At 44.0% G+C, this 27,768-nt stretch overlaps 1 protein-coding gene across 3 annotated transcripts in view; it reads left to right on the top strand.

The window, feature by feature from the left end:
* Positions 1-27,768, top strand: part of TENM2 (teneurin transmembrane protein 2) — a gene marked incomplete at its 5' end in the record, with an annotated part of 1,189,887 nt that overhangs the window by 816,962 nt on the left and 345,157 nt on the right. For all 3 annotated transcript variants that reach the window (XM_081092171.1, XM_081092173.1, XM_081092172.1), the window contains one exon: positions 21,467-21,676. In XM_081092171.1, the coding sequence (XP_080948297.1) occupies positions 21,467-21,676 (210 nt within the window). The remainder of the gene's footprint in view (positions 1-21,466; positions 21,677-27,768) is intronic.

The raw sequence follows: 27,768 nt of genomic DNA on the forward strand, positions 1-27,768 counted from the left end.
TAATTCTCATCCCATTACCGTGTCTTTGATACCCTAAGTGGAGAACCAGCACGCAGCTAGGCTTAAAGTAATATTTAAATTATTTCAGAGAGACTTCTAACCAAGCTATCGGGAAATATATACATATATCTATGTTAAAATGTAGGTGGTTGAATTGCTTTTCAGCTTTTGTAGGGCTTTGCAAGTTTGAACCACTCAAGTCAAAGGTAGAGCCAATAAAAGCACAGTTGAAATTAATACACAATGTCAAGATTTACAGTAACAAATTATGCTTTTTTTGGGCTATGGAGATATCATTAAGCATATGCCAAGCAGTTGGCACATGACTGTAAAAGGTTCATGAAGAAAAGGCTTTTTCTAATCGTGTTCCGTGGTGTTTTTCCCAAGACAGCAACAGCTTTTATAAAATGATGGTTATATCTCCTCATTATAGAATCTAATCTCCCCAAAAGACATTCAGGAGCTGCAAAACACTAGCATCTTTTAGTTGTAAATTGCTTTTTATTATTTATCCCTCTTTAACTAAAAAAAAAAATGGCCATCCAATGATTTAACAAGACGGAAATGTAGTGGTTGACAGCATCCAATTGTTAGCCCATGCATTGATCTCTTTGTGTCTGGGCTTAATGGTAGTTGGTGTGTTTTGGCTTTCATGCCTCTACTGTACAAGCCGGGTATGAGTCTTTGGGAAAGCAAGTCTATGTGATTGGCTCTTTTACATTTCTCCTTAGCATGGAATTTGAGATGGTGTGTACTCCTCTTAGAATAGAAGAAACTGAAGAATTAGGCCCAAAGGATGGCATGTCCTGCCATAAGCCAGATTCGGAAAGTGTTACTGGTAGGGCGCCCTCTGTATCCCCATCTATGACCGGTGGAAGTGGAGTTCTCGCTATGTTGCAAGGAAATGAATTTCCTGGGGCATGCATGGGTGGGTGAGTGATCTTTATTGCCATGGACTTATAACCCTGGGTTTCCATTATCCCCTTTCCCCCATCTCACCATGGAAAAGTCCATTCTTGTTCTCAGCAGGATCAGAATAAAGGCCACTACCTAGAGGCTTTGCTCCATATGAAAGCACAGTCCAGGCCAGCATCTCGCAGGTGAAGTACACGTGGCTGCTTAAGGCCGTGTGGCTATGATGAGAGGACGGGCAAGTGTGGGTCATGGAGCAAGAGAGGAGCAACCTTATGGGAGATTACAGGGGCGACACATTCCTTTTAATCCAGGGCAAGAGCGAAGCAAGAGAACACAAGAGCAGAACAAGAGACAGAGAACTCTTGTCTGGAGATTATAGTGAAGAGCTTAACCAATTAACCCTTCAAGATTTCACACCCTTGCAGTGGCCTCACCACCCGAGCCAATTATCATTACCCAGGTTAGACTGATAGGCAAGCCCCTTCCCTACATCACCCCGACTTCCCTGTGCATGAGCCCATTTCCCCCTTTGTTCGATCCCTTCCTGCAGGGGTCTGCAGGGAGTGGACCAGTGGTTTCCTGGGGAGTGTGAAGTTGCAGCTTCCTGGTGAAGCTGCCCAGGTGACCATACTTACAATGTCTAGCCTCCCCTTTGCTCTCTTCCTGTTACTAATATTAATTCCTCGCTAACTATGACAATAACAATAGAAAATGCCATTATGCACTGGCTTCATTACCCACAAAGTGATGCAGGAAAGTGAGGCGATGGGAACCTCTCTCTGAGTGATGGGATTATGATTGACTGAAGCACATCCATCGCCAATGCTGCTCCAGAAGGGGAGCACTTGAGAGGGTGACTGTGCTCAGTTTGAGACTGTTCTGTGAAATTTAAAAGCAAAATGACCCAGCCACCATGGCTCAGTGGTTAAGCATTGACCTAAGAACCAGGAGGTCACAGTTTGATTCGCAGGGCATATGCCCGGCTTGCGGGCTCAGCCCCCAGTAGGGGGGCATGCAGGAGGCAGCGGTCAATGATCCTCTCTCATCATTAATGTTTCTATTTCTCTCCCTCTCCCTTCCTCTCTGAAATCAATAAAAATATATATTTAATAAATAAATAAATACTAGTAAATAAATAAATAAATGAAAACAAAATGGCACTAATGGGTTTTCTCACCATTCCATTGGTAGAACTCTTAGGGGACAGCCAACCAATTTAAATATATGAGGTTCCCTAACCCTATGGGAGATTACAGGGGTGACATACTCCTTTTAATCAAGGGCCCATTGGAGAAGAGGAAATTTCACTCATAACATACTGTTAAGTGGATGGTTCCAATGTGGTTCTGTGGGAATGGTTCCTTTGTCGCTGTTTTAAGGAAAATGTTTGCCTTTCTTTACAAGACTTGGCATATTTTCCTGGAAAGGCTTAAGCAGTTTCTCCATCCTTAGTATGGCATGCGGGTCTGGAATGACAGGTCACTGAGAACCAATTAAGCAACTGTTTTATTCCCGTACACTATCACCATTTGCTTTTCACTTATTCCGTGCAGATTGACGTTGTATATTTGTGGCCCACTTATAACCAAGCTTTAGATTTCCAACTTTGTAGATAGAAATTTATCTTCCAGTTTGGTGATAAAATAATTCAACTATAGCAAAATTCAAATAAGACTTAAAAAAAAGCGAACGTATGGGACTTGGCATAAATAGCCGCTTCCCTATCATAATAACAACTGGGAACTTTACCGTTGTGAGCCTCTGTGTCTGTTTATTCAATAATTGTACCCTTATGCTGTTTACCATTTCATTTGTATTATTTATACATCAACCAAAGGGTATGAGGACTAAAAAATAATTTCCCATCACCTATCTTCCATTTCTTCTTATTTTAAAAGCCCTGGAGATATAGTTGTCCTATAAATAATAACAAAAAGGTGCTGTATTAATATTTCAGCACAGATTCCCATCTACTCGCACAGACGCACAAATACACACTCGCTAATGTGTACACGCACCCCTCCCTACAAATTAACCGTGCCTGAGGCTTGCAGGAAAATCAGGTCAAGCTAAAGGACAAATCAGAGAACAGGACCAAAATTAATTTACTACACTGTACCACATGTGAATATGAGTTTGCAGGGGGGAAATGGCTTCTTTTCTGAACTGTTCCTATCCCTGCATCTATAGAGAAATTTTAACTCTGAGGCACAGAGAGCTCATCTAGTCCGGACAAAGTGAAAGTTCAGCTCTCAGCTGAGAGTGTACTAGAGTTCCTTAAGGTGGTAACAGATGGGTATCCATCTAGTCCAATGATGGCGAACCTTTTGAGCTCGGCCTGTCAGCATTTTGAAAAACCCTAACTTATCTCTGGTGCCGTGTCACATATAGAAATTTTTTGATATTTGCAACCATAGTAAAACAAAGACTTATATTTTTGATATTTATTTTATATATTTAAATGCCATTTAACAAAGAAAAATCAACCAAAGAAATGAGTTCGCCTGTCACCTCTGACACACGTGTCATAGGTTCACCATCACTGATCTAGTCACTTCTCTCTTAAGCTAGAACATTGAAAAGCCCTCTTGGTATCTCTTTCTGGGAGCTATTTTGTTTTGTTTTGTTTTGTAAAATTGTGAATAAAATCATGATTGACCTGTCTAAGAAGGGTTCTCTAGGCAACAATTAGCATCATTTCCAAACATTTAGGATGGGTTTTCATTCAGGTATGGCCTTCATCCTGTGCTAAAAATGTGGTAGGACAAACACCTCTGTAACTGTGTTTATTTAGGCCCCAAACTGAATTATTATTGACTCCCTGCTTTCTCTCACACCCACATTAACCCATCAGCAAAACATGTTAGCTGTACCATCAAAATGTACCCAGCTCCCGATCTTTGTCACTCCAGTCCCAGCCCCGATAAGCTATGACCTGGATTATTGCAGGCATCTTCTAATGGGTCTCCCTGCCTCAGCCCAAGCCTTCCTGAGGTCTCTAGTCAACACAGCAGCCAACGTGATCTTGCTAAACTGTACATCAGACGTGTCACTCCTTCCTCAGAGCTTTCTATCTCACTCAGAGCGAGAGCCGAAGGCCTCGCAGTGGTTGGAAGGTCTCCGTCTTCCCCACCTCTGCCTGCATCCTAGACTCACTGGCATGCTTGCTGTTCCTGAAACACACAAGGGATGCTGCCAGCTCAGAGACTGTGTTCATGCAGTTCCTTGCATCCTAATGCACCCCCTCACACCCATCAAATTCCTTCTCTCACTTCCTTCAGGTTCCTATTCAGATGTTATCTTAACTGGGAGGCCTTCCCTGATAACCTTGTATTAAGTAGCACCCACCTCTGGAGTCCCACCCTGCCACCCCTTATTCCCTTTCTTTTTGTCTGTCTTCCCCTAAAGCCCATAAATACATGCAGACATGTATGTATGTTTACATGTATGTGCCTGTAAACACATTTTGTTGTTGTTTTTTTTTAATTTGTTATTATTTTTGCTATTTATTTATTGGTTTCTTTTTTTCTTTCCTCACCAGCATATAAACTCCAAGGAGGCAAAGATTTTGTTTTTTCACTTCATAGGCCCACCCCATCGAGCACCTGACAGTATTAGATACTCAAAGGATGTGTGCTGAACAAATGGAAAGAAGGAAAGGAAGGGAGAGAGGGATGAGGGTGGGGGAGGAGAGAGGGAAAGTTCAAGAATTTCTTTTTATGATAGCTAGTCTAGAAATTCTGATAGAAGCCCCCTACTCGTCCTTTTATCTTCCACATAATCACTTATTTCAGCTTCTCTTATCCTGGATAGAAACTATTTTAGTTTAAGTACACATATGTCAACTTGTTGCTTAAACAATGTGACTGATTTACTGGGATCATAAAAAAATATGTAAGTGGGAAGAGGGAGCCCGCCATGCCAGATTCTGCCTGGACATTGACCATCACCCCCTCCCACACCCACTTTGCCAAAGAAGCCAAGCAAATGTATCCTTACCTCCCAGGTGAACCTTAATTACTGTTTGCACCAAGCTTTGAGATCCTCAGATGAAAGCAGTCATAAAGGCAGAAAGTGTTATTACATTGCAAATGGTTACAGGCTCTCATTTAGCTCTGGAAACTGATCAAGCGGGAATGTTGAATCATGAGACTAAGGTTGGCCAAATATTACACTTGTTATAATTAATTTGAGCTTACTCTTGAACACAGTGATATGTTTTCTTTAAATAAAGTTAAGTCCTCTAAGGATGCATGAATCTTTGTGGGTCTCAGTTTTCAGCTGGGAACTAAACATTTTCGGATACGCAGACGGCGGGGACATGAATGTGTCTCTGACTTCTGGTGGGCAGGGAGACTCTCTGGGCAGACTGCTTACTATAGAGATGTCTTCTAAATGACTCTCTGTCCCCTTTAACCCACGGGATAGGGACAAGAACACTCACCAAAATATGAATTTCAAGCCGGAGCTGAATTTACAGGCCTTAAATCCTATTTCTTTCTGAATGCCCAAACTGTCTCTGTGGCCTTGCTGACAAGGGCTGCTCAGGAATACTTAAATAACCTCTGTGATGGGGAGCTTATTACCTACAAGGATGCCGATTGATTGTTATTCAGCAACTGTTGTGAGAAAGCTTTTTTTTTGCACATTTATCCATTTTGTCAAATATTTATTAAACACTTTCTCTGAGCTAGTATTCTGTTAGGTGCTTTGGGAGATGGAAAGATTAAAAGCAACAACACCTATAGTGCAGATTCAACAACCACCTACAGCAGTGTCCTAGCCTTGAAGAGTAAGAGTTAGTCAATAAATACGTGTCGAATGAATGAAAGAGTAGATAACACTCTAGGACAGTGATGGCGAACCTTTTGAGCTCGGCATGTTAGCATTTTGAAAAACCCTAACTTAACTCTGGTGCTGTGTCACATATAGAAATTTTTTGATATTTGCAACCATAGTAAAACAAAGACTTATATTTTTGATATTTATTTTATATATTTAAATGCCATTTAACAAAGAAAAATCAACCAAAAATAATGAGTTCGTGTGTCACCTCTGACACGCGTGTCATAGGTTTGCCATCACTGCTTTAGGAAGAATGATAAGACACATGCCTAAGAAACCAGAAGACTAGCTAGAACGTGCATAAAGGAGAGACATAAATAAATGCAGTAGATAAGAAGCTGCATCCACCTCCTTTAACTTTATCATCTCTGGAACTGACATCTGAACCGGTTCATAAAAGTCCACTTGTCCTTCCATGGGGCATGTGATTTGAAGATTGCTACAACTTTCCTTACCCCTTTCCCAGGCTCAAGAGCTTCAGGGCCTATAACCTGTTAAATGATTCTAATGCACCCATCAGTCTGAATGTCCTCCCCAGGGCAAAGCCAGTTTCTCAGTTAGGCTCTTAAGGGGATGTCAGCCTAGACCAGTGGTCAGCAAACCACGGCTCATGAGCCACATGTGGCTCTTTGGCCCCTTGAGGGTGGCTCTTCCACAACATACCACGTGCGGGTGCGCACATACAGTGCGATTGAAACTTCATGGCCCATGCGCAGAAGTCGGTTTTCAGCCTGGGCGAGTCTTTTTGAAGAAGTAGCGTTAGAAGAAGTGGCGGGTGTCGGTTGTGCGCCACAGGATACACAGCGCGGAGGAGGCACACGCAATTCATGCACAAGTTGAGTGAGGCAGGCAGTCAGCAGTCTCATTGTGCAGTGGTTAGTGCTAGTCGCATCCGCAAATCGCGCACGGGTGACAGAAGTAAAGTTTATTAAGGTAATTTTAGGGAACGTTGTGGAGTGAAAGAAGATGTAGTGTCGAGGATTGAGAAAGGTATGTTAAGATAGTTTGGACATATAGAGAGGATGAACGAAAGGAGATAGATGAAACAAGTATACATGACAAGATGGGAGAGTTGGAAGGGGTCGACCTCAGCGAACGTACCTCAATCAGATTGAGGATGTTTTTAGGAAAGGCCAGCTTAGGAGTCCCCTAATTAAGTTAATAACAATGTACCTATCTATATAGTTGAAGTTTAAAAAATTTGGCTCTCAAAAGAAATTTCAATCATTGTACTGTTGATATTTGGCTCTGTTGACTAATGAGTTTGCCGACCACTGGCCTAGACCAACTGATCCAGATGTGATCACAGCAGCATAGAGTACAGTGGGAATCTTTTCCTGTCATTCTCATACTTTGTCATGCTGCTCAAAAATCGTTCAGTCATGGAACCCTCTTTCCTGAGATACATGCCTACATCCTGAGAAAGACCGGTATTCCAAAGAACAGGGTATGGACGAGTGTGACTTATACGCTGGGCTTTGGGAGGTGGGGGAGGTACTTTTATAGATCTTGCATTAGAATTGTAGTCCATTGTTATGGTTTGCTGTGAAACTAGACTTTCTTTAAACTTTGTTTGTTTGTTTTTTTATTTGTCCTTCAATTTGAATATCAAGAGTTGTGGGATTTAGTGGACAGAGCCTTGGACTCAGATCACTAATTCACTCTGTGGTGGGGAAAGCTTCTCTCTCTCTCCTCTCTCTCTTACTCTTTCATCTCTCTCCCACCCCTCCCCTTCACTTTGTCATCAGCAAAGTGAAATGGTTGGTGCGGATACCATCCAAGGTTCCTTCTAGAACTAGCATTCAATGGTCTTTATCCAGATCATTCTATGAATTTCACTAGTCTCAGAAGAAAAAGGGCCTTAGCGAGATATATGTTCTAAATAGAAGCATAGCAGGAAGATGAGCATCAGGTCAACACCCACCCACCCCCCAACCCAATGTCTAAGGCTTAACTAAGAACTACATAAATTTTGACCCAAAAGTGAACTACGACCCCCAATTGCTTTGTTCTTCTTCTGCACAATGTAGCAAATTTTCAGAAGAAAAGAAAAAGCCTGAGAATTTTGGCACATGTTAACTTCAATCACATGGCTTCCACCATGATGGGGCTTGCTGGTTGCCCGCACACACCTGTTTGTTCATGCCCCAAATTGCACATCATTATTGCGCCACCTGACAGGCAAGCTTCTCACTCAACCTGAAGTCTTTCAGTATTTCAACCTGGCTAGCCATGGTTTCTCTCCTGGCAATTGTGATTCTTTGAAAATAATGTTAAAGCAAATCATTTCCTTTTTTTTTTTTTACCCCCTGACAATCACTCAGGGGCTATGCCTATTCCAGAGTCTTTGCCCTCCTGTCTCTCTCTCTCTCTCTCTCTCTCTCTCTCTCTCTCTCTCTCTCTCTCTCTTTCTCTTTCTCTCTCCCTCTCTGCCATCAATCCCTTTTATTTCAAAATTCCCCCAAGACGATGGGCAGCTGCATCTCAGGGTTGGAGGGAGGAAAGATATGAGCATTTCCTAGTGCATGGTGATGTTTCAGGACCACAGAGAGCGACGCCAGGTGGCATTGGGGAGGGGAAACCCCTTTTATTCAGCCCTTGCCTGTGGTTTCCAGGCCCCATTGGGAACCCCCCAGCTGGTGGAGATGACACACTACAAAGATGCTTTGCAGTCAGGACGGCTCTCTCCATCACACACAAAGAGCAGATTGCATCTGGGCCCAGCCGTCGGGTCGGCCTGGCATTTACCTTCCCTCCCCAGGCTGACCTCTGAAGACAGGGGCCGGCTCTGGGGAGCATTGTTCTAACCAAGCAGCGCTGCAGCCATTGTGTGGGCCTGGGAGAGCCGCCGGCTCCTCTCCAACCCTACTCTGTAATTTTATCAACTCTGGCTCTGAGAAACCTATATTTATAATGCTAATTAGGAGGGCACACATTTAATTTGAGTGGAAGACTGTTTGTATCTCCCTGAGCCTGATAGCAGGAGGCCCAAGCGACAGCAGTCGGAGGCAAAGCAGGCATTTCTCCCTCCTCCAAGTACTTGCAACAGGGCTTACTCTTGCCAAACAATTTCTCTCTCGGATTAAAAAGAGAGAGGGAGAGGGAGAATGCCGAATATGCTGGAGCTGAGAAAACTTTGCGTTTATCTCCTGCCTGCATAATATATTTCTCTGTGCACCGAGAAAACATGCCTCTTATGTTATCTAATTGTTTCCTGACACATTTAGCAACACTTCACACTCTTTAAAGTGACATTAACATTGCTGACAGTGGAGGTGCTTTCATTAGCCGAGCTTTGAATTGTAGCCAGGACGCTCCGCAGGTCTTCAAACAGGCTTGTAAAAGGCGAGAAAGGCATTATTTACGAAAAGAGAGACTTGGCCAATGGTACCCTGGGGGTGCGTATTCGTTTTGCTGAGTCCGGTCCATCTAAGAACGTGTGCGTATGTGCTCATGCACGCACACAGAACAACTTCCCATGAGCTGGACTCAGACGCCTGCATCATCCAGGGGCCATTAGGCCACCTGGGAATCCTGGAGACTCTTCAGAACGTTCTCCTTCCACGTCTTTTCAGGCACAACAGAGCACTGTGCTGTTTCAGACTCCAAGACGCCGCCTCGTGCCCAGGCCTGAGGCCGAGCAGCCGCGTGGCTGGTGTGTTTTGTGGGCACGATTGCCGTGTTCCTGGCTGTGGAGTTAATTCTCCTCTTCTCCTCCCTCAATGCTTCCTCTTGCTCCTCGCAGGCCTTTTGTGATGTCTCCAGCTATCTGCTCCGATGCACGGCTGTCCTGGAGGGTGTCCTATGTGAGCCTTCCGAGGACACTCCCCATAGCACCTGCCTCTGCAGGGCCTGAAGTGAGAAACTGTGAGATTCGTTCTGACCTTCAGGGAAAATGTAAGCCGGGCTGGGAGGAGATGGGGCAGGTACACGTTGGGGTATGAATTTCTGCTAGGACACACCTCATCTGTCATCTTGACCCAGTTATCTTGTTATGTGGACAGGACAATATTTTGAAATTTTGGAATTTGAGAGCTAAAGGAGAGAGCTCCCCACTGATTGTTTCGTCACCCCCACGCTGCTACCCCTTCTACCCCAGCTGTAATTCCTCTTCTCTGTCCACATCTCTAATGTTACAATAACTCTGTGTAGCTATGCAATCCTAAATCATAAATTACTGTCTTGACTCTGCCCATGACTTTACTGTGTAAACTTAGTCAAGTCTGTTGCTTTCTACAAGCCTCAGTTTCCTCATCTGTAAAATGGGAATGATTACCTTCCAGATCGTATTGCTGGAAGGATTACGTAAATTACAAACCACAAAAGTGCTAAGCTTACTGCCAAGAACATCATGAAGTTAGTATTAGTCTCTCCCACTAAAATATGGGTTCTATTGTGGCTGAAATTATGTCTTCACATTTCTATGAAGTACTAAGTGCTGTTCCGTTTTTTAACAGTGGCGTTGCATGCATTACCTGAGGCCTGGCGAGGGTAAGCAGTTTGCTCTAAGTCACACAATGGGCTAGCATCCAGGCAGCCCCAGTAAGGAACCCTGGTCCCTAACTCCAGGACTCTTTCTAACTGTGCTTCCAGTGGGGATGTGTTAAGTACAAAACAATGACTTTCAAATGACCATGTGGGGAAGGATGCTTAGGATATCCATGGCTTCCTAACAAACTAGACATGGTATTCATCTAGTTTACATTTCCCATTCTAGTCTCAGCGGCATAGTTTGACACCTCTGAGGGGAGCTTTTCAGCCTTTTGGTTGATTGGTGGTGGTTGGACTCCCAAGGTACTGTATTTGTAGCTCCTTACCAAGGACCATCCAGTGATGAATGGGCGAGTACTGTAAGTGTGGGCAGTAGAGGAATGAAATAGTTCAGGCATCTGCCAACTCAAGCCCATGTTTCATCTTCGTTGTGCCTGCAGCACAGAGCAAAACACAGATTTACGTTGAGAAAGGTTCACTGTCCGCAGACAGAGCCTCTGGAAAGGAAAGCTCCCCGTAATGAGAAGGGAAACAAGTACTGTCCATAGAGCTCTGTGCCATGTGCCTTGTACTCTCATAGGTTATTACTTAATTCTCAAAATGTCCTGGAAGAGACGGGGGTTAGGACACCTGTCCCACACCCTGCTTACGTTTGATCCTATGACTTACCACTTATTTCAGAACATTTATAGAAATGCCTCAATGGACGCTTATAATAATCTGAGAATTATGTTTATACACACTTTGGTTATCAGTTGAGAACAGAACAGTTAGGTGACTTGCCAAAAGTCACCCAGTGAATCAGTGGCAGAGCCAAGGTTTGAACTTCAATCTGGCTCCGACACCAATCATATTACCACATCACAGATAGGCTCCCTATCATTGTAAAGTTAACTAGAGGCCCAGTGCACAAAATTCATACATGGGTAGGGTCCCTAGCCACTGCCGACTGCCAGCAGGGGCCTCCCTTCCCCTGGCTGCCTGTCACTGCCACCAGCTGGGGCCTCCCTTCTCACCCGCCTTGGCCTGGCACCACCCGCCCCAACATCCTGCTGTGGTCCTGCTTTTGTCGGGGCCCATCAGGGCCAGCAGCACCTCCACTGCCACCCACTGCCAGCGCCACATTGCCGATGCCCCCTGGTGGTCAGCGCACATCTAACTCCTGGTCAGTTGAATTCGGCCTGTGGGGACAATTTGCATATTAGCCTTTTATTATACAGTATGTCCTCGGGCTACATCGGAGATCCGTTCCTACAGCCGATACAACGCGATTTTCGCCGTAAGTCGGAACCCACCAGCATAAGCACCTACATCACTCACATGGAGCACATACACAGCAGTAATGAAGTGAAACCATAAAAAAAAATTGAAAGATAACAATTCCTGACCTTTACTTGTGGTAAATAAATAATAAAAAACATAAAGCACATATGTACATGTATCGAAATGACGGACCTTTTTTTTATATAAATACTGTAAATGGGAGATGGAGACATAACCACAAAACGACGTTCATCAAGTCCGATGTAACGTGAGGACTGCCTGTATATGATTACATTCATTGTCATTGTCCATGCAGTGTGGTCTGAGCTCTAGAGCCAGATTGCCTGGGCTCAAATTCTTTTCCCAACCAACTTGTTCCATCTCAGCTCAGTCTTAAACATCTTTGAAATGGGAATAATTAAGTAAAATTAAGTGTAGAAATAGATGTAAAGGGATTGGAAATAATGCCTGGCGCATCATAAGAATTTAACAAATCTTTGGGATTGGCAGTATTGTTATTTCCATGTATCACGAACCCAAAAAGTAAAGATCAAAGTCAGAAAGATAGACTCCCATGTGTATGGAAGATGGGATGCCCTTTGAAAATGAAGTGCTTTTTAAATATATTTTTTATTGATTTCAGAGAGCAAGGGAGAGAGAAAGAAAGAGAGAGAGAGAAACATCAATGATGAGAGAGAATCATTGACCAGCTGCCTCCTGCATGCCCCCTACTGGGGATCGAGCCTGCAACCCAGGCATGTGCCCTGACCAGGAATTGAACTGTGACCTGCTACTTCATAGGCTGACACTCAATCACTGAGCCATGCTGGCCAGGCTGAAAATGAAGTTTTGATATGGCTCAGTGGTTGATCGTTGAAACTTTAAATCTTTCTGTAGCTGTTTTACCCCCACTCCATTCTTTCTCGAGTGTAATGTAGGTTCCAGGAGAACAAGGAAACAGCCCAATACATCCTCTGGTGTTATTCAGCTCAGAGAGACAACTCCATAAGGGACTGAACTGCCCACATAGGTTATTGTTTTCACCTTGTGTTCTGTTGGGTCACATTTCCAAGCAGTTCCCTAGTGCTGAAGCTTTCATAATTAGAGTAGAATCACATCTCACACAGGGGTTAGGTTCGAAGGTCAGCAGCTGAGGCCGAAATTGTGGTCACACCACCACCCTGGAGAGTCCTTAGAAAAATGCCCCCTTGGAAACTGAGATATTGTCTCTCAATAAATCTAACAGTTTAGTTTTTCCTCCGAGGTTGTCACAGGCTGCCCTGTCTTCGATTGAGCACCAGATGAAGTAGTGACTTAATATTCTAGCCACTTGATTAAAAGAAAAACAAATACATTGAAAATCAGAATCACTTCTTCTCAGCAAGATACCTACACACTGAGAGGCACCTAAGACCAGCAGCCATGGCACCCAGCGGTGAAGGCAACATCATATGCATTTGATATAAACCTGATATATGTTTCGGAGTGTATTGTTATCATCCACAAGTCCCACTGGTATTTACTGTGTATAGGCTCTGGTTGGGTGTGAGGGAACACAGTGTATAATCCACAGTCTCTACCTAGTCACTCACAGTGTCATGAATGAGCCATTTAGACAAATAAATATCCTAATATATTTCAAGCACAACAATGGAAGTAAACCCTGGGTACCAGTGGATGGGTATCAGGAAAGACGTACAAAGAAGGTGATGCTGGAGCTGAGTCTTTAAGGAGGTTTTTGGGAAGAGGTTGAGGCTACCAGTGAGAAAGGAATGCTTTCCATGCACAGGAGGGATGCAAGGAAGGGAAGATGGGTAGGCAGGTGTGCCGTTGTTTTGATGGCTTAGAGTATGAGGGGTAGGGGGTGGTCTGGCAAAAACTAATTGCTGTACAAGAGATTAAACTGGATTATGTGGACAGTGGGGAGTCTTGGGAGGGTTGAGAGAAGAAGCAGGAAACGAACAAATGTGTGTGTTCAGAAATATATTTGCTCTTATAAGGAGGGGAGACATACAGGAGTGTGTGATACCAGGAACCAGGAAGCAAGAACTGTGGTCTAGACTACATTGTCCAATATGGAGCCTCTAGCCACATATGCCTCTATAAACTTAATCAAGAATTCAGTTCCTCCGTTCCACTCGCCACATCACCAAAATAGTAATGGCATTTCATCGTAAAGGAGCTGGAAGGTGTAATTAAGGTACATAGCCAAGCAACTGGGAATTTCCACTCAGAACGTATTTGAGGGTGTGTTGCCTTTTGGTAAATGGTTGCATCACTGCAGGCAAAGTGAATTTGAGTTCTCAAAAGGGGAAACTACAATGATTCACTGCATTTTACCTTATTACCTTATGAATATGAAAGCTTTGGCATGAGAGAGTCACAGAAATTACATTAGTTCAAAGCTAAGCTCTATCCTCGTCTACAGGCTCATATGTGTTTGACTCCTTCCCCAGTGCAGTGCTGCCAGGAAGGTGTGACATATACACACATACGTGTTAGTGAGATCTGGGGAGGACAGGAGAATGCAGGGTCCCAAACTGTGAAGACAGTCCTCGCTTGAGCTCCTGAAAGAGGCCCTTTAACTGGGGAAAGTCCCACAGCCTTCCAATAAATTATGGATAATAGCTTGTGTGAAATCGGGATGTTTTGCCAGGGCCATCTGAAAACAATATGTTTTCAAGAAAATGCTTAACTGGGCTTTAGTGAGTTCAGTGAAGTGTGCGTGAAGAGGGCAATTAGGGCTTCCGCTGTACAAATAAAAACTCGAAATGGGGCTTTATGGAATGGAGCAAACCGTGTCGGGCTGTTGCCTTGCGGAGAAGACATGAGGGGTCATGTTCTATCTTTAAGTCCGAAGGTGAGGTTCAGTAATCTACAACTCAGTCAAAACATTCTCCCTTGAGTCTCTCCTCTGTAAAACCAACCCAACTCTCTCTCAACCAACAAGTCTTCCCTAGCTCCAGAGGACTGTGTGCTAGAACGTCCCTCCTTGAGGAATTAGACTTGGTTTTGGGAACTTCTCCTGCGCTAAGTTATCCAGTGGCAATTTAAGCTTATTTGCTTGAAGTTTTCTTGGGTGGGGGGAAAGAGCTGGCTGAGTCAGAATTTTCACTTCTAATGCCTGCCCAATTCTTATCAATTGGAAAAGAAGAGCTACTTAAAAATTGACCAGATATCATAAAGTATACTAATCTAAAACCTTCACATGTGCGGGCAGGGTTTCTCAGCCTCTGCATGGTGACATTTGGGGCTGAAATTCTTTGCTGTGGGAGACTCTTTGCATTGTAAGGCATTTAGCAGCATCACTGGCCTCTACCCACTAGAGGCCAGTAGTATCACCCCACACACTCACAAATGTGACAGCGGAAATGTCTCCAGACATTGTCAAATGTCCCCTCAGGAGCAAAATTGCCCGCTGTTAAGAATGTCTGATCTAGGCTAACATCAGCACTAAATATAAGCAGCTTGCTACAGGGAATATAAATATGCATATGATATCAATATAAACTCTAAATATCTATATAACATAGGTCTATATTTTAATTGTTTAAGTATGTTTTTATTGCTTTTAGAGAGAGAGGAAGAGAAGGAGAGGGAGAGGAAGAGGGAGAGGGATAAGGAGAGGGAGGGGGAGGGGGAGAGAGGGGGAGAGGGAGAGGGAGATAGAAACATCAATGATGAAAGACCCATTGATCAAGGCCTGACTGGGAATCAAATCAGTGACCTCTTGGTGCATGGGTCGACTCTCAGCCACTGAGAAACACTGGCTGGGCAGTCTCTATATTAATTTAAGATGCTCTGTTCATTAAGGTCATTCTGTATTCTACAATTATAGTTGAAACTACTGCCTTTGTTCTATTTTTAAAATTTAAGCCATAGGTAAGAAGTTGAGTCCCTCTCATCCTTCCCAAAGATTAATGTGGCCCATGTAAGGCCCAGCACCAACCAGGAGTTGGTCTGAACTTCCCTACCACACTGAGGACAGACAGCTGCTGTGTTGCCTGCTTGACTGGTGGCAAGTAGATGGCCATCTGCCTGTATCTCTCCCCCACTCTGTAATGCCCCCAATATTCATATAAGTGGACCAGATATGTCCTACCGTACATGAGTTCTCTGGGACCCCACGGGTTTGAGTTCTCATGAATTAACATGGAAGAAGTCAACTTATAAAACCTGAAAATTCGTAATTCTGGAGGCAGAAGACCTGGAATCCATTTCCATTTCTTTTTCTACTCAGTAACTGTATGGCATTGGCCAAGTCATTCCTCACTTGGGCTTGGTGACCAGTTATAAGCAGTATGATTTTGGTTCTAAGTGGCAAGTACCAATTCAAGCTGGCTTAAAGAAAAAAAAAATTAGGGTAGGGTAGAGAATAAATTGGTTCATATATTGAAATATTGGTGCTTGTGAACTAACTGGAACCAACAAACTGCAAGTCTCATTAGCTCCCTCTGGGTCCCTTGTAGCCACTGTGTGTCAAACACAGTTCTTGGGACCTTCCATATATTACCTCCAGTCTTTCACACAACATGTGAAGTCAGTGTTAATTATCAGAGAGGCCCAGGGAGGGGAAGCAAGTTGCCAATCTCTCTTTCTCCCTTCTCACTCACCCCCCCCCCCCATACACACACACACACTTCCCTTCCTCCTTCCACTTTATCTAAAAATCAATGGAAAAATATCCTCGGGTGAGGATTAACAACAACAAAAAACATAGTGGCTTCACAAACCCCCAAGCATGTGGGGGTAAGTGGATAATTTACTCAGACATCTGAATAAACAGCAAGTATTGGAACAATTCATTAGGGAAAATATTTAAATCCTCTAGCCAACTATTTTGCCTATGTTACTACTGTCCTTTTTGTAATACTCAGCCACACAAAAGCCATCTTTTTATTAAGTCTTTGAACTTATAAAGCCAAGAAAGATTTCCAGTTCTTGACTCAAGAATTGCTTCCTCTCTTTACAAATCACTTGTTCTGTGGGGCAGTCACTGTGGCTGTTTCTGGATGAGCCCCTGGGTCATTCCCCCCTCCCCTCAGGATGAACTCTGTGGTGCGTTCCAGAAGAGGAGCAATGAATTTGGGGTTCACATCTCATTCATTTTTTCTCAATCACTTGTGTCTAATGCGGGAAATAGTTGAATGAACCATTCACAGCTGTAAATGTTAAAAGAGAAAAGTACATGTGAAATCTTGGCTGAGTTCTCAGCTCAAAGCAAGATTACATATATAGGTGGTAATGAGGTCACTGGACGTACCATTAATTATTCCTGTTACTGGTTTTTATTTGGGTTTTGGAGTTTGTTTTGTTTTGTTTTGAGTTATTTGGGTTTTTTAAACTATCTCTTGATCGTGTCTCTATTTCACCAAATAACCTGACACCCCTGCTACTACAGAAATCAGTTATGCATCGTCAACACAGAACGTTTTAATATCTGCTCTCCATTAATCTTTGGGATGAAAAAGGAACCATGGTTTTCAGTGAACGGGGGGATTTCATTAGCAACATACCTTCTGTCATAAATTAGGGGCAGAGCATCAATTTCATGGATAATATCTACTGCTCTGAGGATGGAGAGGAGATTGGAGCCCTTTAATCTTGGGTAGAAAAACTAAACCTAGATCCAAATCAGTTTAAGGAGAAAAATGGTGTTGTAATTGAGACAACGGGGGTGAGAGCGATGTGACGTCCTCCACAGATGGTGTAGGACCAAGGTCCCAGGTAGAGCTGAGGCAGATGATGGATGGAGCCTGCAACCTGGCTGGCAGAGGGGCTCAGTGCATCTGCTACCTTTCACCCATTCCTGGTCCACACGCTTCCTAAGTGATGATGGCACTGCTTCCCACCGAACCCTGGGCATCTTCAGAATCCTTCCTAACACAGCATTCCCAACAGCCGCTACCAATCCATCAGTTAGCACGCAACTGCTATGTCTGACTATAGGTATTTTCATCAGAACACTTGCACGGGTTGAAACTACCACAAAATTGTATTCATTTAGAAACAGATAAATTAGGGAAAATACTGAATCACTCATTTTTAAGGTCACAGGGAATCCATTCACACAGCTAATTAGACTTTGATTTACATGGGGATCTTGGAAAACACACACACACACCCACACATACACAAGACCATATGAGTTTAATAAGTGACATATTGCTGCCTTCTCATGCTTTCTCTTGCTTTTTAATAAATCAATTAAGTCCCCAGTGTTTTATATATTTGCAAGGGATTCTATGCCCTTTCAAAATGGAACTTCAAAAATAGTTTGGGGGCCAGGGGTCTCTGTAGTGTATAAAGTAGGAAGCAGGTAAGTGCATGGTCCCTGATTACCTGCCATTGCACACTAGGTATTTTAGTAAGAAATCATGGTCCTTGAAGTGAGCCTGTAGAAGTTCCAGCTTTCTCCCCTGTACCTTGGAACCTATTTGTGTCTGTACAGATGGTCTCTGTCAGTTGGAATAGTCAGGGAGAGGGGCGGGGGGCCGGGGAGGGAGGAAATGTAGCCTAAGTGAACAAAATTAGCAAATGACATAGCAAATAGAGAACAGCATACAATCTGATTGGGGGACAGATCTAGGGGCTGAGACATTTCCCAAGCAAAGGTAGGTGCTGGCAAGCAGAGTTTAGGGCAGTGATGGCGAACCTTCTGAGCTCGGCATGTCAGCATTTTGAAAAACCCTAACTTAACTCTGGTGCCGTGTCACATATAGAAATTCTTTGATATTTGCAACCATAGTAAAACAAAGACTTATATTTTTGATATTTATTTTATATATTTAAATGCCATTTAACAAAGGAAAATCAACCAAAAAAATGAGTTCGCCTGTCACCTCTGACACACGTGTCATAGGTTCACCATCACTGGCTTAGGGAGCCACCAGAGCATGGAGTTAAAGTAATGGGAATCGGACAGTTTTGTGATGTGTATTTTAACGCACCCAAGTAACCCCAGTACTTTTATTGTGTTGGGACTGCTCTCCCATTGTCCTTCTTTGTCTAAATTAAAAAGCAGTTCTGTCTGTAGTATATGCAATGAATTCATGCTGAACAAAATTTCAAAAAGTTCATGTAAAGAACAATTTTGTAGAACCATCATATCAGGCTCCTGGAAAATTGTACTTGAACTTCAGTTCCACCTCAGTCACTCCGAGGAATTTCAAAATTGGCCCCCAGCCATCCTCAGATACAAACTCTAAAGCCTATTGACTGAGTTAAAATCTGTCCCCACCAGAGCCTCACTTCCCAGTGTCGGGTCAGGACACCGCGGTGTCTGGGAGCCTTGGTGAGGAGGAGGGGAGAATAACATTGCTATGAAGGAGCCGCTTTGAACTTGATAACAAAATTATGAGAAAGGCTTTGGACTCTGCCAGCTGAAAGTGGCTATAAATGGTTATTCAAAGAAATGTTTCTTCTATGAAATCTTGAAAGTGCCTTGGGATTGGGAGATGGGAACCTGGATTGGTTGCCTATCCTGTCACCCTGCTGTAGGGCACACCCTGCAGAGTGGGTAGGGAATGCATTTTGGAAAAGACAAACCCGAGTTTGACTCCTGGGCCCTTGTCACTTACTAGCTGTGCAGTCTCACCGCTTTGTGCCTCAGTTTCCCCATCAATAAAATAGGGATTATCGTCACTCTAACCTCATATAATTGGTTTGAGAATTAAATAACGTAACTTGTGTAAAGTGGCTAGTGCAGTGAGTGGCACATAGTCTTTCTGCAAAAACATTAGGAATGAAGATAGTCATAATAATGATGGTAATTCCAGGGAAATCTAAGGGAGAAGGTATGGATTAAATGTGAGCACCGATTCTGATGAAACTTGGATGTGTTCAGTCCATCTTTGCCCGATCATCTGGCATGAGTAGCATGCCTCACATGGCTCCCAAGCAGTTAGGAATGAACTGAGTTTTTCAAATGAAACTCCATTTACCTATGGATGCATTTCAGGGGTGATCCTTCTTCAGTCATGTTGTTGGGCAGGAACCCTTAACATTTAAGCTTTAGGAGTATTCCCATCTCCTGTCTCTTTCTTCCACTCCTCCCACCTCAAAAGGGTGATAGGCCAGTGGTTTGATGCCTCTGTGCTGGTGTTCACTGGTTTCCTCTCACCGCAAGTCCCTTTCCTCCTCTTACGAAGTTCGCTTGGGCCCCACCTTTTTCAGGAGCCTTTGCAGGACTCTCACACCTACCTCTACCTGGCCAGGCTGACCCACTGTCCCTATCTCCGCCCCTACAGCACAATGTCCTTAGGTCCTGCTCTTTATCACATCCTGAAGTGGAATAGTCACCTGTTTCCTTCCCCACTAGACTGGGAGCTCTCTCGAGGCAGGGAGGATGCCTTGCTTATTCTTGTGTCCTCAGTATCTCAGAGGGCAAGGGGCACTCCTACATTTCATTGAAACATACTGGTCTATGAGTAACACTTAATGCCGTCAGGAATTGATCAGGGAATGGAATTGTAAAGACAATGGCATTAACATCCATTTGAGGTGCCTGAGAATGTCCCCACATACATAGTACATCTAAAAAGCAGGAACACATTTCTTCTGCACTTATTGTCTGAGTTGAAATTGAGACCTGCATCTTGAGGAGTTTGCTTTCTCAACACCTTACCCTTCTCTCTGCACCCCTGGCTACTGCTGCGGGCTCATTTTTCTGAGCTTTTCCCAAATGAACAAGCCAGCAGGCAAGTACTGACAGGGACCCCAAGATGTGAGGGTGACTCGGGTGAGAGTGTACATGGCAGTTATCCTCACTGGGCACCTGGCCGCCAGAAGCTCCCTGCCCTGTGCTGAGAGGTTGCTGCAGCCTTCCGAGTGGGAGAACTTCTTGATTCCAGAGAAGTTCCACGTCATTGACCACCTTCTATGAGGCTTGCTGCTCCTCTCCGTGGCCTGGAGTGGCCGTGCTTCTCTTTGTAGGAATTCTCTGTGGTGTCAAAACAACCCTCATGGTGCAGAGTGGGTCCTTGGCCAGTTCTTCGGGATGCAAATGTGTTCCCCTTCCCACCTCTCTCCCACGTCTAACCCAATCTCATGGACTTGGTTTTAGTCTCCCTTATTTATTTGTTCATCCATTCAAGAGGTGCAATACGCTAGGAAGACACTGCAGACACAGGAGCAAATAAAATACACAGAGGTCCACCTTCAGATAGTGGTAAGGGCTAGGAACATATTTAAACAGGCTAATAGGATCGAGCAGACAGATGGGCCATTTTCAAGAAGACAAACAGGGAAGGCTTGAACGAAGAGAAGAAGCAGGATTGTGAATATTAGGCGGCGAGTCGGGGAGAATGTTCCATGTTGAGGGCACAGGAGGGGTAAAGGCTGCGAAGGTGGAATGAGGTGGCACGTTCAAGCAGCGAGAGATAGCGCTGTGGCTAGCAAACAAGGGGCCGCATGGGGAGTGGTAAAGCCACCATCAGAGGGGAGTTAGAGGCAGCTGGTGCCAGAGTAGGAGAGACATGGTGATGATCATCCAGGATATGGACTTCTCTCTGCATGCAATGGGGGAGCGCTCAGCAGGCGAGCGATATGACCTGATTTCTATTTTTACCATGTTCTGCTGCTGTGGAGAAGGGATAGGGACAGAGGGGACGCAGGTAGACCAGCAAGGAGACTGTTGGGTAGGGATGATGCCGTCTACATTAGGACGGCAGCAGGGGAGATGGAAAGAACTGGACGTTTTCCAGATGGATTCCACATCAGCCATGTAGGTGGATATTTCTACTCACACTGGCTTTCTGAAACATGCAACTACGTGTTGTATGAATTTAGACCTGTGGAGAAATATCTAACTACTTGAAATAATACATCTGGAGCATTGTCTTTCTTCCTTTCTTTTAGATAATTTTATTGTAAGGTGGTTTCAATGTAACTTTCTCTGGATGCTCTCATGACACTCATTGCTGACCTTTGACCCCTCTGTCCTCTTTCCCAGGTCGTCCCATTCCACCTACATCTTCGTCTAGCCTCCTCCCATCTGCTCAGCTGCCTAGCTCTCATAATCCTCCACCCGTTAGCTGCCAGATGCCATTGCTAGACAGCAACACCTCCCATCAAATCATGGACACCAACCCCGATGAGGAATTCTCCCCCAATTCATACCTGCTCAGAGCATGCTCAGGGCCCCAGCAAGCCTCCAGCAGTGGTAAGGAAACTGTGGTCTGAATGTGCGCTGTTGTGTGCATGGTCACGTTGCATCTCCAGCAAAATGGCAACTTGGAAACAAGGGCTGGGGAGAAGGTGGTGTGGGGCGCATCCGGGGGGAAATACGTTTGTCGTGACATTATGGTTCCAGTATACCTTCGTCGAAGGTCACAAATAAGGCTTTGCTGGTCTCAACAGGGTTTGGGCGTCCTTCGGTGAAAGGAATTTGGCCACTGCTGCAACTAGAAGCATGCAGGTCTCAAAGGGGATAGTCAGAGAGACAGCGGAATGTTGAATTTTGTTTTACTGTGATTCTGGTCGGAGCCAAGCATCCTGGACACCCTCACGTGCCCAATTGTGTGTGTGTCTGATCTCTTGTTTCTGATGGATAAACACTGCCTCTTACTCTCAGTTCTTACTGTGGTTTTCACATTCACAAGTCCCAGGGTTCTGCCTCACTTTTGATGATTTTGTGGCTACTGCCTCAGCTCCAACCTCTAAATCTTAGATGCAATTGCTCCGGGCCCAGCAGTAATTATGCTTTATTTTGACTTCTCCTGTTGGTGATGTGTTCACAAAATATATGAACCTAAGAGCGGACAGTGTCTAGGTTTAAGTCCCCATGGCCTAAGGCAAGGCAGCTGTAGAAATTAATTGCTCCTGACTCAAAGGCTTTGGAGTTATCTTCTGAACTGGCCACTCATGGTGTCCATTAACATATCCTGTCCAAGGCAGGACCGAGCTTCCATGCCAAGAATGTTCCTGGATGAGATTGTGTTTGGGCTCCATCCACGATTGTACGCCACCACTGGCCTCAGCCTCTACAATTAGATAGGACCTCATGACTACCTTTACGATGATTCATTCTGGAGATGGAATGATGGACTGCTACTTATGATGGCCCATGCCCTTCTTCAAAGCCAGGCCTGATATATTTAGTAAACTCATATTGTTCTTTCCCCCAAAAAATTACCTAATCAAATCTCTCATCAAACGGGCAATCCATTGTTGATATTATGAAGGCCTTTAATCTATCATAAATCTTTATTAGAACTTATCAGAGCTTCTAGTTTGAGAGAAATGTGATTATGGCACTCTTAAAATGACATTACATCATTGGGGTGATTGGTTTATCATTTGGAGAAGAGACATCAATCATAACTAGCATAACCATGCAGTAAATGAATTCAACCTTTCTACTGCAGAACAATGACACTGTAATTGCTCAAAATCAGGCTTCAAATGAAATCGGAAAATGCTCTTTCTTCAAATATGATGTTAACTTAATGGAATATATTATAAAAAATCATGTTTGAGGAAATTCTATGTAATTAAAAATATGCAGAAATATATTCCCTTTTCTCCTTTTATCAGAACCTGGTTTTAGCTACAGAACCCTTTTTTTGTTGTTGCTACTGAGATTATGTTGCATTTAATTGAACGATTCTCACTTATGTTTTGCTGCTTTTTGTTTCATATGATGCAATCATGATGAATGTTGTATTCAGAAGGACAAGAGGCTTTCAAAATGAGGTGCACCTGCTGATAGCTTTTTAAAAACAGACAATTATTAGGGAGAAGATGAGCTTTTAAAAACGATATTCTTTCATGCATTTATAGGTACACAAGCAAAGATGATTTCCATGAGAGGTCAGTTCATATCTCAGAGCCAACTAGTGTGTTTTCTTAGTGATGAGGCCACGAGTGACTTTTCTTTTGGACATTGTATCAGAATGTAAGTTGTGGATAGGGTATTCTTGTTGGCTTTATGCCTAATCGAAACCTCATTTGGGTGGACACAATGGATCTATGTGTTCAGAGTCAAACATATCATCCATTTTTCATCCCTTGCTCCAATTTGTCCAGCTCACTTAAGATTGATAGCGATTTAAGCTTCTGTAACAGGGCAAAATACCACAGAAAACTGGAGGGTCCATTTTCACCCCAAACAAGAGCTGAGCTGATATGATTTCTTCACATAAGGGATAAAGACCCAATTGTGCAATACCCTTGTTTGCAGTGGATACTTATCTGAGAACTCTGGCTTAACCATAGTGAGTGCAAATCAAGTTCAAATATGTGTGTGCTCACATGTGTGCGTGTGTGTGGGCGCATGCAAGTGCATGTGTGTGTCTTACGGAATGGATTTAGGGTCCAGGGCAAATTGAGGATTCTATCAAGATCTGAATGCAGTTGCCATGAATTTAAATTTGACATCAAGGATAGAAAATAGAGTTTGACACAGACAATGCAAAGTGCAGAGCTGGGCCTGGGCGTTCAGAATTGAATTGGATGTTAAAGGGACCGGATTGTTCTGAGGGCATCATAGCACCAACAGAGCAACCATGTGATTGGCTGTGTTGCGTTTAGCTGGTTAATTACACAGAGTTGTTTAAGTTAGTCCCTTGGCAGAGACCTTGTGTTCTGAAGCCCTGGTATCAGTTTGGTCTCCATCTCTTTCTCAGGTGAAATAAAACCCCTTCCAACACAATCAGCCCAGGCATGACAGTAAGCCATGATTCCCTGCTGTCCTTGATGGTTGCTGTTATTGCTTGGCATTAGCGAAGGCCATCAGTAGGGGAGTCACTGTACACATTTCCTGCCCGAAGACCCTTTGTTCTAAAGAGACAACCAGACATAAACTGCACAACTAAAATGCTTTGGACAACATGAAAAGATCCTCGAAGCAACAACAGTGCTTTACCTTTATGGCTCTGTGTCATTATTTTCTATGAGTGCAGCACATTCTTTAGTGGATGGCACTAAAACCTTGGCACCTTTGGAGCCAAATCACTATAACCTTCATTCTGTGCCAATCAAGCTGATACCCAGGGACCCTAGTGAGATGCTTAGAAGAGTGGCACCTCCCTTCCCTCCAGCATCCTCTTCCCCCAAAGCTAAGCTCTGGCAGGTGGCTTGTCCTGTGTCCGGCCTTCTGCCAGGCCAGATTAGCTCCAGAGTTGTTTCTTGTGTTATAGCGGCATAATTTCAAACCCTATGAAATAACTCATCTGGAAAGAAAATCTGAATCTGAGTGGCAGCGTAATGGAGGGCCCTGCAGATGCAAGCATGATGAGACAGCCTTTCAAACAGGAATGGGGTCTGCACTTTGCTATGAGCGTATGAGGCAGAAAATAAACGGGCGGCCACACTGTAATCAAAAGCATTGGCTTACCTCCCTCTCATAAAAGGTTGCGTTTTCCGTTTTCTTAAAAGTCTGAATGAAGGGGTGTAGAACATTCATTAGTAGCATCAGACATAGGGAAGAAATGTCACCGGATTCCTGTCAGACAGGGCCCTCCCACTCGGTCCTCTGTGACGGGGGAGCCCTCCCAGCTGCAAAGCCTCTAAGTGTAACTGAGCACATTAAAGGTGCCCGGGCCCTTTTTAAAAAGCCAATGTCTTGGTTCAATTCTAAAGGAAACTTGTACATCCAAACCAGCAAGTTTGGGGTTGCCTAGAGTGGCCCAAGAATTCAACTGGCTAGATCATTTAATGATTATCTTGGTTACCTGGCATCATAAAGCAAAAGAGCTTCATTTATTAACTCATCCATCCCTTTTTTTCCTTCCCTTTTCTTATATGTCCCCCATAATTTGTGAAAGCTTATGACAATTTTTTTAAAAACTAGAAATTATAATCTATATCTCTATATATAAAAACCTAAGCAACCAGCCAACTGGCCAACTGGCTGGTAGCTATGATGCACACTGACCACCAGGGGGCAGACCCTCAACACACAGCACACAGAGTGACAGCAACTTGCACTTCGGGACCCCTCGGGGGATGTCGGACTGCTGGTTTCAGCCAGCTCCTTGCAGGCCAGGCCAAGAGACCATACCGGTGCATGCACCAGGCCTCTAGTTAGACAATAAGGGTAAAGGAAATTGTAGAGAGGAAAACATAAACTCATGTATGTAAAGCCCTGTTCCATTATTTAAGACGAACAAAAATACTTGAGCTTCCTAGAAACCAAAGCAAAAAGGGAAACAGAGAAGGAACAATATGCACAACATTCATGAGATAAACACAAACCATCTGCTTCAGGGAAATTCTGTCAATCCTCATAGCGAGACTGGAAAGAAGTTGCTTCCAAGAGGCCGAATTCCCGTGACCTGCTATCATGCATGTGCTGAAGAATTCCCTGTGGACATTCTTATAACCTCCCTCCACATATGCCATAGAAAGAATTTTCAGTTTTAAAAAATTCCACAAATGTCCGAAAACACAGCCCAAGGACAAAACTTGATCCATACATAAACGTTCGCTCCATAAAGGACCATGGAAACTGCTTGTCCCTTAGACACTGAACCTTTAATATCATTGCTCATAACTAAATGTTTAGGGGAATTAGCCAAAGCAAGTGTTCTGTGTTACAGATTTGTCTTGACAGCCACAGAGAGGTTCACATTGATATCCTCTCATGGAAACTGAAGTGTGGCTCCTGGACAGATTGACTCCTGAGCCCTTCCCACCAGCCATGGGCTGGGTTTGAATGAGAAGGGAGGGGGCGGGGGGCACAGAATTGTTTTATTAATGAAACTTCTTCCCCTACATTAGTGAGCTTTGGGGAAGACTTTTTCCTCTAACATGTTGTAAGTTTTCTTGCCTCTTAAGCAGATTGTGCCCACTGTAATTTAATTTAGAATTTCCTAAATAGCTCACAGCAATTATTGCGCACATCGATGGTTGTACCCTGCTCATAATACCAGCTCATTTTCTTAAAGTCATTGTGCATTGTGAGGCTGCTTATCCCACTCCCCTCGTGAGCTGCACTGGACCTCACAGCCTGCCTTCTAGGCTTTCCTTTCTCCTCTCAGCTTCATCCAACATGCGGAGACCCCGGCAAGATTCCTGGTGTCAGGCCATAGTAGGTGCTCAATCAGTATTTAGTAAATGAATGAATTAGCTAATGTCTTTCATAACGGCCTTTATTTTCTTAATTTCCTGATTCTATTATGTATGATGGGAAAAAAATTCATAATGGTGGGGAAGAGGACAGATCGCATCTCAGCTTGCGGGAATATACTTATTTTTGAAAATATATGCAATATACCTATATTTGACCTGGGTCTGTCTGAGATATGTTAGAACTTTGTAGTTCATCTGTAAACAAGAAGGTTTGGAAGAACCTCGTCCTGACAGTATAGATTTCACTCCACCCTCTGGGCCGTGGACAAAACTGAGCCCTACAGTGTCATGTAAAGCAGCAGCTTGTCATTTCACTACAAACGTTGAAAAGCATAGTTTGAGGTCCTGTAGCTCCTGTTGGAGTCCTATAGTTCCTGTTGGGGTCCTACAAAACCTGTTGAAATGTCCCAGCAGCAAGTGGAGAAGGCATAGCTCTTCGTATTCTGACCCCAGCTCCTAGAGAGCATCACCCAGCCTCCAAAACAAAGTTTTCCCCTGAGAATTGAGAACTGATGGTTGTTGGATTCTCTGGGCCCTGCTCCCTGGCCGGCAGTGTAGCAAACAGAGATCAGACCTTTTCTTCTTTCATAGGTGCTTTCTTGCCACCATCCCCAATACACACGTAGTTCGTAGGTCTAGCAATTTCCAGCCCAGATAGGGTGAGGCTGCTCTTCCGTCCCTCGGTGCACGTGAGCACACAAGCAAGATGGACAGGTAATTCCTTTGGAGAGGTGCAGCCTGGAAGTGACATACGGCACAGCACCGCTCCTGCTCAGCAAATAATCTTGCTATTGACAAAATCCCCAAAGTCGATACGCACTGTGTACATTCCACCTCTCCATCTCTGTCCTTGGCTCCTTGGTACAAACAGAAGGTTGGCGAGATGTCCTGGGGGCTCCGTGTGACATCTTAACAGTTTCCTGCCCTAACAGCTTTTACCCAGAACGTTCGCTTTTCCGGAATTCCTTTAAAGACTACAATTACTTCTAACCAGCTTCTGCAGAATATTCGATAGCCACTTGAAAATGTGGCCCCAGCCCCTTGTGAGAGGTGTCTCCGTTCTCTGTTGACTGAAAAGACAGATTCCTTTCACCAGTGGGTAGTTGCAACAGATAGTAAACCTCAGCCCCAGTAAACCTCTCAGATCGCTCCCAAAAATAATAATTAAAAACAACTATCTTC

This window comes from Myotis nattereri (assembly GCF_964212035.1).
Source record: "Myotis nattereri genome assembly, chromosome: 5".
Classification (NCBI taxonomy): domain Eukaryota; kingdom Metazoa; phylum Chordata; class Mammalia; order Chiroptera; family Vespertilionidae; genus Myotis; species Myotis nattereri.